Source organism: Amblyomma maculatum, unplaced genomic scaffold (genome assembly GCF_055883805.1).
Source record: "Amblyomma maculatum isolate TAMU_Amacu unplaced genomic scaffold, ASM5588380v1 scaffold_13, whole genome shotgun sequence".
Taxonomy (NCBI): domain Eukaryota; kingdom Metazoa; phylum Arthropoda; class Arachnida; order Ixodida; family Ixodidae; genus Amblyomma; species Amblyomma maculatum.
Genome location: NW_028146738.1, coordinates 23960482 through 23973598, shown reverse-complemented (window position 1 = coordinate 23973598; position 13117 = coordinate 23960482). Strand labels below are relative to the sequence as shown.

The window sequence follows — 13117 nt, the reverse complement described above, 5'->3', positions numbered from 1 at the left end:
AGTGAAGTCACGAGGGCCGCGCTCACCAGTATTGCTTGAACAGTAAACTACTCGCTCTACAATTAAAAAAATTCAATTACAAATTATTCATCGTATAAAATGCACCCAAATTTTGTGCAGCTTTTGAGGAGGGCACAAGCAGTAACATGTCATTAATGGTGTGGGCTTAAAAAATTTGGTGACATAACCCCTGTAAGCCTCACAGTTATTACGTTGTGTCCCACATTATTTGAGTGTACTGCCCCTGCCACAGTAGAGAGTAGATTAAGCTTGAAATGGTTAATCTTAGTCAAAAAAAGATTAAAGTTTTCCTGTGTCAGAGCAGAATTTCTGTGCAATTTTCGATTGTGAACATGTTTTACAACAATTTAGTAACATCGGAACTTTGAGTGGTTGAAACAGTAACTAGTACAGAACAGTCTATCGAAAAGCACTAGAGAAAAACACTGCAGAAAAGCCTCACATTAGGGCAGAACAGCAGAATATTTTGTTGTACTTTGACATTGTTCTGTAGATTTATTCGGCTAGGCAAGCATGGGACCGTGGCACCATCCTTGGAGATGGCGCTGGAGCCGTTCTGAGGAGCACTCCTCTCACAATTCAGCGGTCCTCTTACCCTGGAGCAGCCCTTTCTCAAAAGCCCAACATACAATTGATGACAGGTGCATGGTGCCATGCATCTGTCTTTTGCACACCGTTATTAGAAATGCCAGATTAAAATTCAGCGTAGCTTAAATGTTCAGCTTGAGTGATATTTCAACGAACATGAGAATTTAACTGGTTTGGGCAGCAGGATTTGTATGCCAGTCCTGTACGAGGGTAGACAACTCATCTCACTAAATCTCGGTCGGTGTCTGAACGTTCCCAATTTGGTGCCCAGATGACGGCACTCAGTGTTGCCTCGACGCCAACTCAAGGTCGCTGACAATGGGAACTAAAAGCACTTAATGTATCAAACGAGCAAATGACTGCATTGTGATATTGGCATTCTCAAAAGCGCTAGCTTGTTAAAAAACTCTGCTGGGGAAAGCCAGGATAAATAAACACGACACTGGGACAAGGATCATTGTGGGATCAGCGAGGCTATTTAGCTGGATTACAGTAATGATACAGCACCAGGAGCAAGACCATGATGTCATTACTATTTCGCTGCTCAACACAGTTTCTATGGAAGCCAAACATGACGGCGCCTCTCGCGGCAAAGCCGAGCATGCGCGGTTCCATTTGGCTCCACTGTTAAAGATGGCAGATGGCATTGGCGTGTTCTTCCAACACTCTTGGCTGCTTATTCTTCGCGAAGTGAGTTGGTTAGGACTTCCCTGTATAGAGACAATTCAAGCTCGTGTGCTTTTGTAGGCTTTAAGTTCCCAAAACGACTCAAGCTATTAGGGATGCCATAATGAACGACTGCGGACATTTCGCCCACACGGGGATTCTTTAAAGGGCCCTGACATCACACAATTCATGGCCGACTTCCTTTTCACCTCCATCGAAAAGTGGACGCCATGGACGGGATTTCACCCTGCGTCCTCAGGTTCAGCAGCCGAGCACCCTAACCACAGCGATTGATCTTGCAATCGTGTTGTCAGAGCGTCCAAAATCTACCTTGTGGTCTCTAGTTTGTGACAGCGACGGTGCTGCGCAAGAGCCCGATAAATCTAGCTGGACTCAAATGTTTCACTACCTGAGCCTCTTAAAAAGCAGTTTTTGTTCTGTGTATGCATCCGCAGTCTCATATGATGTGCTAACAGTATAGCGCAGAACAGCACGCATTGCCACCACTGACATTTATTTGGAACACCTGCTACGGATATCGAGTCACACAGAATTGACAGGAAGCAAGCAGCTAGGACTAACTCAGCGGCCCAATGTGAATCACAGGTATTCCGGGTTGGCATCGCTGGACTCCCTACGTGAAGGCACGGCAGTGGACTCCCTGCGAGCCGCCACCGCTGTTGAGACTCGGTGCGCTTGCAACGCCGACAAGTCTATGCTCACCGGCACGGGCGGCACTGCCGGGGGCCTGCGCAAAAGCAAAACAGGGTCCGGTCGAGCATCTAGAGCGCTCGGTGAGAACTGCGACCATCAAATAAAAGAAGTCTGCTGTGCATATTTCAGATTCGCCTGCCCTACATTTAGAAAAAGGGAATCTGTAGGAGACGCTTATCTTTAACGGTTGATGAGGTACCATGCAGCATAAACATTGCGCATTGTTACAAAGCTGTGGTCATAGCTTTTTGCTAATCAGTGTTGCTATGCACCAACTAGTATAAGGCAATGTAGTAAAACTAATCAGTAGTAACTAAGCTTTGCTGCAGAGCAACATGTGGCTGCAGTTTATTCTCAGCTAAGAGGCAGCTGCATAAGGCCACTAAACTATATTGCACTGACCGGATGCTTCGATGTATGGCAAAGGTAGCGTGCCCGCCTCGCGACTCGGAGCAGAGGTTCGATTCCGCTTGACCCTCCGTTTAAAATTTCAGAGAAAATGCTTCTTTCTTCACAGGCAGTTTGCAATACTACAAGGCTGAGGGTACGACATTGTAGATGACGTAGAAGGCTTGTAGAACCCTCGCCAGAGTATCTGCTTACACGAGAGCTTTATGACCATACAAGTTTAGAAACTGCGCTTCAAAAGGTTACCAAGGTTTGAATAGATTTTTCGGGAGCTTATGGATTGTAGCGCTCTCTAGAAGGGATTAAAATCTTATGCCATTGTCGCTTTCTTCTGAAAAGCACTTCATTTTAATTTTAACTCTAAGGCTGTCGCATCAAATTTTTTGCTCATCATCTCTTCGGGTAATTTTATTTACAGGTGGTAGTGCATTTACCTAACCATCTTAAAGTTTGAAATTCGGACCGTTTTCTTTAGTGACCGCAGGTGCCATCACTATCAGTAAACACTAAAATGTTGATGAATTTTGGCCGTTTCTTTTACATATTGGCCACATGAAAGCTTATCCAAAAAATCGTGCACATATACTTATCCACATACATATTTCCATATCTCACTCGAAATATCCCGTATACAGTTACATATATATATATGCTAGCATGTTTAGCATTTTTCTCAGTTGTGACATCTGCTATAAAGTGGTTCGCGGTTTATGCCACACCTTTACAAACTAACGTTAGCCGACGCTCCTGACGCTACAAGCTTCTGAAAAGGTTTCATGAGGAGTAAAAGTATGAAAGAACTACTGTAAAACATACCAACGCACAATGACTTCCGAGCTCCGAGCCTGCAGGTGCCTCTCGATCCGGTCTAACTCACTCTTCACGCTGTGTGACGAAGGCAACAGGACATGTGCACGGCGCAGCATGTCAGCTGCTTCTCTCAGGAAGCCCAGGTTGTGCAGGGCCAAGCCGCAGCGGTACAGCGCCCTCGCATTCTCTGGATTTATACTGAGGACTTCTCGGGAACGCTGCACGGCCTGCGGAAGAGAGACGTGGCAGCCGAACTGGCTGTTCCAGTGCCCCACAGTTGGCCCACGGACCCAACAGCAGCTGACGGATGTCTGAAGGTTAAGACACCCTGAAGGTTGAGACACCAGCCCGGAGCTTAACGCAGAACTGAGTCATTCTTAATTCCTTCCTCTTCTCACTTACGTCAACGACTGCACTCAACTATTGCCTGCCTCGTAACTGCTGCGCATTGCACGTGATCCCGCGATTTTTAAACGGACAGAACACTGCTTGGAACGCGTCGCGAGATAACGATGCAAATAGAAAGATCATGCCTTATATGATAATGCGCATAGTAAATCAAATGAAATGAAATTTTTATTTTGGCATTAAAAATCGCATAAAATGACTTGTCCCGCCATCTTGCGGTAAACCATCGGAAACTTCGGTGTAGTCACCCACGTGATAGGGCACGTGACCACATTTTGGCAAATTATTTTTTAAATCTAAGTGCGCATAATATATCCTAATAAATGTAAATTCTTTGTTACTCTCTTAAAATGCATTCTTTGAAGTAAAGAGAAAAAAACGCAGCGGCACTAATCGAGTTGTGTAGTTGCGTCATCAGGTGGAATGCTTCTGCTGCTTCTGTTTTTGGCTGGCAGGATCCCGACTTCCGAGCACCCTTTACCATCTTTGCCACATGGCGGTGTGCATGTGCGACCTCGGGTACTCCGAATTTGCCGCAAAATGCCATTAACGAACTGTGCCTTGAGGGAGTGTAAGAACGGGCACATTAAAACTGTAGGCATTTCGTACCATCTGCTGCCTTTCGATGGAAAAAGGAAAAGGCAATGGGAGGAAGCTCTCGGCTATCCTCTACCTGCTCATGCTCGCGTATGCCCAGCGCACTTCGCTGCATCTGACTACGCACCGTCGCTGCGCAGATTTAAGAAGCAGAGGCGGCGTCGTTAATACTGCTGTGCCATCTATTTTTGGCTCACGTTCCAGAGAAGACACGGTAAGGATTTTCTCTTTTCCTTTCTAAATGGTTACGATCTTGGCATCAGAGAAATCTCGTCCGACAGCTCATACTCAGCACATGACAACGTTCGGTGCCACTAGACAGAGTGTGATAAATGAGGCAAAGTAGACATTGTTAAACAGGGTTTAATGTACTTTTTTTTAATGAACGTAGCACTTTATGATTAAGTGGATACCGTATCTGAAGTATAGGTCATGGAGGTGGATCTCTGCAGCTCCAAGGATCACTTGTGGGGTAGCCTATTAGGCACAATGAGGAGTGTACTGCTTACACTACGCTTGTCAGGCAGAAACACTAGTTTCAAGACGTAAGCCAGGAGCCGCCTGTTTGCAAGCTGTGGAAGCAAATTACTCAAACTGCAGCTTGTCTTCCTTTCATAAGCACAAGGAGGAATATATTATTCATTGCACTCTTCATGCACATTTTTCATGCACTCGGGCTCTCGTATATCTTTTTTTATGGCTTTAAGATGCAGGTTGAGGACCGCGACATATTTTTGAGTGGTCAAGCGAGCATTGAGCTTGGAGCAAATGCTGAAGTTTCTATGGCCACCAATGCTCCTCAAGTTTATGAGCTGGTAAGTGAATAAAGAAGTTAGAACAGGGGAATTACTAAGTAAAATTGAAGCTGATGTTGCCCCATACCTGCTCTGTCAGAGTTGCAGCAGGTTTTGACTTCAATGAATATTTTGCTTTAAGGTGAAGGAGCATGAAGACCATAAATATGCCTCCCAAATGCTGCCGTTAGTGCCCGAAGCAGCACCTCGGTAGTTCACATCAGCAAGTGAGTTACAATGTGCAACATCTTTCCATACTAAAATTGTTTCTACTACAGGCATGTTTTCTGTATCCATTTATCTCTATAGCTTTCTTTCTCGCATTGCAAATGACCTCTTCAAAGCTGACTACAGAAAATGAGATGCTGTTTTGTTCTTTTAGGTGCCCAGACCAATCTATTCTCCAAAAAAGGCCTTGGCACACAGACTTTGACATGCCTCAAAGAGAATGTGAGAGGTGTCGCAGCAAAGAAGGCAACCTGGAATTACCAACCCTGTGTTTAACGCCTATAAAAACATCAACACCTCACCAGGTGAAAATGAAAGATGCTGCTGATGCACTTGATCGCTCATTTAATGCCAGCCCTGTTGCTGACCAAAGATTGCAGCTATGAGCCATCTGAATACAGCATGGAACTGTAAGTTTGTTGCCAGGGCAATATCTATTTCTTTAAACAATTGAGATTTCTCCTTTTTTTTCAGAGATCTACCATCCACCTTGCAGTCTGAAAAAAAGTACATAATTTTTGAAAGTGCACTGCTGCCACTATTCAAGATTCGTGGCATGTGTGGTCAGGTTTGCAGCATCAAAAAACGTGTTCGGGAAACTCTGCTGACAATAACATCCGCATGTCACCTTGGACATCAGCAGATTTGGCACAGCCAGCCCTCGACCAATGGCATGGCAGCAGATAACATTCTGCTGTCTGGCGTCATACTGTTTAGTGGTGCCAACGTACTAAAGGTCTTACGCTTACTGGCATCCATCAATATTCCAGTCCTTTCGAAGACATCATACAATGTCTATCAGAAAGGCTGTCTCCTGCCAGCCATAAAAAAGGTAACTAGAATGTACATGTAACCTGGACATATCTGATCCTCAGTATCATGTAGGTATGGACAACGCTTCACTTGTTGAAGCATTGGGGGACAACTGCCTTCATTTGCTTGGAGATGATTTGCTTGGTGATTCACCAGAACACTCTGCAAAGTACTTAACGTACATACAGCTTCATGGATACTGAAACAGCCACGGTTGTTCATTTTGTACAAGTCCATGTTGGAGAGGTAAGAATGCTGCTTTACATGTTTATACTGTTGTTATCAAAATGTTTGATGAAATTCATTTGTTGCATGCTGAATGATGTCACCAGATGTGAAGATGAGCATACAAATGAAACGGGCAGGCTTTGTGCAAGGGCTGAATGATTTGAAAAGGATGAACCTCATGGTTGTGACATTAACGACCGACAGGCATCCTGGCATAAGGAAGTGTATGCGTGAAAGCAAAACAACCATCAAACATGAGCTAGACAGCTGGCATGTTGTCAAAGGTTTGTATGTAAAATTACATTTGAAGCATATAATTATGCTTATAGATGTGTTACAAATCCACTCTACCTTGGGGGATTCCCCTATATATCTGACCGTTATGTTGTGGGTTTTGAAAATGTTAAACTAGCCATCAGAGGAGTCTACACATAAGCTGTTACAATTAGCACTGCTAGTTGCCGAGTAGACAGAAAAGAGCAAACATTATTTTTAATGCAAAATGTTATTTCAGTTTCAGCTTTTGACAGTTTGGCTTGTTATTTAGCACATCACAAATAAAAAGTACAGTTTTGTTAGAAGCTTTGGCAAAGCACAGGCTCTAGCTCTAATAGATGTGGTAGCTCTTTCATCTTGCTCAATATTTTTTATATGAATGTCCAGGTCTCCGAAAGAAACTTGAATCCCTTTCCAAACGGACTGGTTGCAAAGAGCTGCATGGGTGGATCCAGCTTATTTGCAACCACCTTTACTTCTGTGCTGCCGTGTCCGACGGGGATGTTAATCTTCGACTGAGCATCTGGAAGAGTAAGATGACAATGTACTAGAAAGTTAAAATGCACATGCACATGCAAATGCACATGCAAATGCAAAGCCTTGTTAGATTCCTGATGCTGCTAATCTGCATCATAGGTTCACTCGCTGAACTTGATTTCCACTGTTTATAAAATCGGTCATTTTTCCTTGCTAATTACATTAAGTGATATATAGGGGTTACCACAATAATTTTAAGCATGCTTCTATGTTCCTACAAATTCAGATGCTGCGTTGCAAGAAGAAAGGTTCTTCTGTATATGCTTGAGCACACCAGGAGCACTCACCGACCGGCATATGTACTGTCTAGTAACTAAATGTATGTTTTGTCTGCTTTTGCACCTACAGGCCTAACAAGACATATTATTGATGTCCACAAAGGCCATGATGAACCTTATCATCGGTGCCTGCACGAGAAGCAGTCACGCAAGGAATGGCTTAAACTAAGTACACGGACTTTTCTTTGGAGAGGAATATTTTAATTAAGCAGGTGTAAATAATATTTGTAAAATTCCATGTCAGTGTTGCCTTCCTTAGGTGCGAGTTACAGGCAGAATTTGAAACAATGTTGTGTCATTTTATCATCCAGATAAATTACGAGAATTCAGTTTTGAATTTTAAGCTGCCCAAGGTTCTACACACTGTTTTGAGGCTGTTTCCTTCTGCTCAACGTAATAGACTTAACTTCCAAGGAACTGAGAAATTAAGCAGGTGTAAATAATATTTGTAAAATGCCATGTCAGTGTTGCCTTCCTTAGGTGCGAGTTACAGGCAGAACTTGAAACAATGTTGTGTCATTTTTTCATCCAGATAAATTACGAGAATTCAGTTTTGAATTTTAAGCTGCCCAAGGTTCTACACACTATTTTGAGGCTGTTTCCTTCTGCTCATAATAATAGACTTGACTTCCAAGGAACTGAGATGAAATTTAGTTTTCTATGCCCATAACTGTGCTTTATTCTTTACGTTTGCAGGAACAAATGTATGTAAGAAGCTTTGTGCCATTGTCACTAACACACGCCTTCTGAAAGACATTTCTCAGCTGTCGGAGGACACCCAGACATCATGTTTTGAGTCGTTCCATGCTCTCATGATTCGCTTTGCTCCGAAATCAGTGGTGTACACACCATGTGCCATGTCTGCGAGGTAAAATTATAGCTTTATTAAATAACGCTTTTCGAAATTTTAATTTTCTTTATTAAACTGCTGGCTGCCCACTTGCAGAACTCAGCTAGCCATACTGCACCACAATGAAAACGCAATGCGAGAGCAAGCTAGCGACAAGGCAAACCTGTTTACCAGACGAAGCTACTGAAAGCAAAGAAAGGACGTGAAGAAGTTTGCCTTGTAAAAGTTGGGGTGACTTACAGTAAGTTTCCATAAGAAGTATATTTGCCACTTCAAGGACAGGATAGTACTAATGATTATGAAAACTGAGGCCATTTTTTGGTTTACAGCTAGAGATGTCGACTACTGAAATCTTTTAAAAATAGGGAAAAGACCCTGGCTCAAAAAAATTTGCACACACAAAAGAGAGAGACAAGGGGACAATTTTTAAAAGATGTTAAACCTACTAGCCCGGCAACATGCTTTTTTTGGACTACAGAAATGGCCGCATTATTTTACAGGAGGAGGAAGCATGGTTACTTTGATGCTACAACAATTTGCTACAAAACTTCTGCTGAAAGAGCACTGAATAAGGGTTGAGGGGGGCCTAAGTTTACGAGCTGAGCCACCGTTTCGACAAGGGCTTGTCTTCATTTGGACAGCGCAGTCATCACTGGTGGTGAGTAAGTGAGCTTTTGCTTCCGAAGTATAAAAGCAAGGAGGGAAGGAGGGGGCAGAAAAGAGCAGGGCAAGCAGCGAAAAAATGTTTCTTTGGGTATGATTTTCTGTGAACTTGGAACCTGAAAAAGAAAATAGAACAGTGGCAGCAGCAGGAAAAACTGTCTTCCGAACTAGTTACAGCACAGAGGGAATATTTTAGGAATTCTAATGTTCCTTTCGAGATATTTTTTTCTGTTGGTTCCAGAGTAAATTTATGGATTAAAAATGCCTCCTTATATTTTTTATCCCTTCAATATTTAAAGCTTGACTGGAGAATAAAAAATTTAACTTCATCAAAATTATAGCCATTCTGATTGTAATGGTGAGAAACCTTTGTCGGCAGGGTTTTGCCTAAACACTCCCCCTCCCCCCCATTTGCAGTAGAATAAGCTGCAGATGTTTTTCCAAACATGTTTCTTTCTTAATTTGGTTCCCTCTTTAATTCTTTTCTTTCGATAATGCCCCAGGTATGGCTTATTCTGATTTATTTCTTTCTCCCCATTTGTCGTTCTCTCCTCCTTCTTGAAAGCTCTTAACTATTCCATTGTAGCTTTATTCTTAATAAGGTGCCTTTGGAATACCTGTCTTACTTTCAAGAAAGAAGTGCCAGCATTGAACCTGCTTTAGATGGCAATGCATCATCCACCCCTGATTGTAGCTTTTCCTGCTGCTGCCACTTTACTTTCTTTTTTAGGTCCCAGGTTCATAGAAACTCATACCCAAGAAAACACTTTCACTTCTTGCCCTGCTCCTTTCTGCCCCCTCCATCAACACTCTTCCCCATTCCTCACTTTTAGCTCCCGAAGTGCATTTAAACCCCATCACTGATGACCGCGCTACACAGGCAAATACAAATCCCCTTGTTAAAATGGCTTGGTTTGCAAATTGAGGCTATATACCCATCAACCGTTATTCAGTGCTCTTTTATACTATGCAGCCATCTTTTTCTCAATCAACCAGTTTGCATGAATTCAACTTTTAGCAGGGTCATCGAAAACCTTCCTTTATTCTGTTGTGTACCGCTTTATGACTAGTCGCAACCTTCTGCATTCCTCCTAATTTGGGTTTCATGCATTCCTCATTGCTTGTTAGTCTCTCTGAATACTTCGGCAGCACTGTTTTCATTCCAGGCTCAGAGAATATTGGTATTACTCATCCCACTTGATTTAAAAAGTGTGTTTAATTTTGTTTTGCACATTCTCTTGCTGCAATTCTTATGCTTACATCGCTGCCTGTCCAACTTTTATCGGGTTTTACATGAATTCGAAAAAGATCTTGGGGTCTCGTCTGCTACTGAGGCAGGTGAGGGATGGGTTATCCAAACTTAGGGAACCCACAGTGGTAGCTTCTTAGCCCAACTCTGTGGAACATTGCAGTCTACGGACTGCTTGACCTTTCTCTGCAATCTTCAATTCCTATTCTGACGCAGCACCAGGGGCAATCGTGTTTTTGAAATTATAAAAAACGTGGCTATCTGCATTGGTCGGATAAAAATCTTTCTTTGCAACCAAGTGCCTGTCCGTAACAGTTCAAACTTTGCCTCTTACAGTTTAGTTCACTGACTTACTAATTTATATATATTATCTCTTTTCTGATGTGTACTAAATGTGACAAAAAAAGAACATCTTTTTCACTTTAAATATGCATTTTCAGAACTTACTGGCAGCCCTCCATGAACCACTTCGTATCTATGCATGACATAGGCACAGCCACACCGCTAGGCAGCACAGAATAAGCTTTTTCTGCTCCTTTAAAAGAACCGCTCCTCAACTTCCTCTTTTTCTGCACCTGCCCTTTTGGCAGAAGCCTGTGGCAAAACCAATTTTCTGGTGCCGAGATAGAAATTGGTCAGCTGTGTGGTATGCTTTGAATCGAAGAATGTGCCAAACATCAATAGCTGTATAGGCAGACAACATTGGAAGATTGAGGGCTGAAATTTGACGGGTATGTCTCTCAGGACAGTAAACAGAATTTTCCCTTTCAACATGGTAGCATAGGCAGATGAATTTTGTCCCTTTTAGTGTCCTGACATGAGCTTTTATATGGTTATACAGATGGCAGAGCCAATGCACGTAGGCAGCAGGCAGCGTCTTCAGTCTCCATAAATTCTGTTCAGTCCTACCTTCGTTTCTGAATAGAATATTTTTGGGGTATGTCAATGCTGCTGCTTTCATGAAGCCCAGATTTTATACAGAGTGTTTTGTAACACTCTCAAAATGTTTTCAAAATGAAAAACTGATCATTGAGGCTCCAGTTGGAACTTGGAAAGCTTGATCTTGCTTTATGTTGGCATTTGAAGTTTTGCTTGTGTCAAGACCATGTGAAGCAATGAAGCCATTGCAGCCGCCACCACAGTATTCTTGCTATGATTAGTCTGACTGCATAGATCTTACTGTCTTCATTGAACTTCATAGTGACTTTTTACATTCCCATAGTCTTTGTAATGACTGCCACATAATGCCTGTTCACAGACATGATTTGGAGGTGGACATTAAGAGCTGCGGAAGAACAGGGCCAGTTTTTTTAATATCAGCCTGGTACTAAAGGTCAGAGAAGACAGTTGGGCTAGTTGGTGGATTTTTGTAAATGACTGCGGCATTGCAACTAACGTGGGAAAAAAACAAAGGAATAGCAACAATAAGATACTGACGGGACAGCATGCCAGACTTCAACGTTTACTCCACATGTAAAAAAATTTGACATTTGACATAAGCGCATGCTCAGGAGACTTTTTATTGCACCCCCCCCCCCCCAACACACACATTTCTTTATCAAAGAAGCAAGCTATAATAAAAAAAATCAAGACACATTGACACACATGTTTTTCGACAAATAATTTTTTTTTTTTGTCAGGGCTATTAACGGGGTGCTGGAGCACTTGACCCGTCTTATCATGCAAAAAGCCTCAAATATTTCCCTATCAACCTGCCTGTAGAGCCGCTTCAGTACTCGCGTGTGGCGAAAAAGTGAAGCGCACTTTTCTCCTTTGCTGCCTTCTTTTTTATTATGCATTTGCGGCAATGTGCTGCCAAATGGCCACCAGCCATCAGAGTTGTGACTGTAGTCCGGCGTTTACACAGCCTTTCATTCAAACACTGGCCTGCTTGTCCAATATAGCACTTGCCACAAGTCAGTGGGATTGAATAGACCATCCCCATGGTGCAGTTCAAAAACTGTGTGGCATGTTTGGTTCCACAGGGTTTTGCATGGTGAGCGTTGTTCACCATCCGGCAAATCCTTAACAGCTTTTATGAGGCTGCAAAAACAACACGAATGCCACACTTTCCCGCAGCCTTTTTGGGACGATGGGACAGGTTGTGCATGTAAGGCACAGGCACTGGATGTCCCCGTGGGCAGTCATTACTTTTCTTTTACGTGTAGAATAAACGTCGCTTGAAGTTTAGCGTGCTCTCCCATCATTGGTATCTTGTCGCTGTCCCCGCTTTTTTTTTTTTTTTTTCTCCACGCTAGTTGCAATGTCCCAGTCATTCACAGGTACTAGAGGGTACCTGGGTTGATAACAAACAGTGTACGCGTGTAGGCGGAAAAAGTAAAAAGAAGTTTCCCTGTGTCGATACTTTTTGGTTGGGGGGTGTGGGGGGGGGGGGGGGGAGAAGCTGTTGGTTGAGCTTGTAAGGGGGTCTCATCACATGGGTGTAACGTGCTGATACGCATGTGTCGTTTGGCTTCCTGGGTTTACCACTCTCCAATAAAACTTCAGTTGTTAGTCCTTCAGTTGTACTCCTTCTTCTTGTGTTCCGTTTTGTTCGCTGGTTGCATTATGCTTGATTCAAACCAATTAGCCCGCATGGCCACCCTGTTGCAGTTTATTCCTGCTTTTTGTCGCATACTACTCTCACGCAGCGCTTCTGCATATTTTGTTGAGTACCCAACTCAAGTGTGTATTTGTTCTACTGTGGTAGTTCAGCCATGTGTTGGTGTCACAAGTAATATATCGCACCTCGCCTTGTGGTGAGGCCGTGCGCTCAGCACAAAAAAAAATCGGCAAAAATAACATACTTGCTGTGCATCAGCTTAAAATGAAAATGTACTGCAGAATATATTGTGCAATTTTCCCTGACTTGGCAAAATTTTTGATGATTTCCCACACATTGCCCTGATTTTTCTCGGTGCATGAAATTACCCTAACAATTCCTGGTTGCTAGACACCCTGAGCAACTGATGGCTCTGCCATAAAACAT

The 13117-nt window shown here is 42.9% G+C and overlaps 1 protein-coding gene across 2 annotated transcripts in view; it reads right to left on the bottom strand.

Annotated features, from left to right (window-relative positions):
• Positions 1-1772: 1772 nt before the first annotated feature.
• The window catches only part of LOC146172377 (inactive peptidyl-prolyl cis-trans isomerase FKBP6-like), a 35940-nt gene continuing 24595 nt past the window's right edge, over positions 1773-13117 (bottom strand). For both annotated transcript variants that reach the window (XM_084585915.1, XM_084585914.1), the window contains exons 5-6: positions 3214-3434; positions 1773-2023 (exon numbers count right to left, since the gene is read on the bottom strand). In XM_084585915.1, coding sequence (XP_084442041.1) covers positions 1876-2023; positions 3214-3434 — 369 coding nt within the window. In that variant the 3' untranslated portion in view covers positions 1773-1875. The remainder of the gene's footprint in view (positions 2024-3213; positions 3435-13117) is intronic.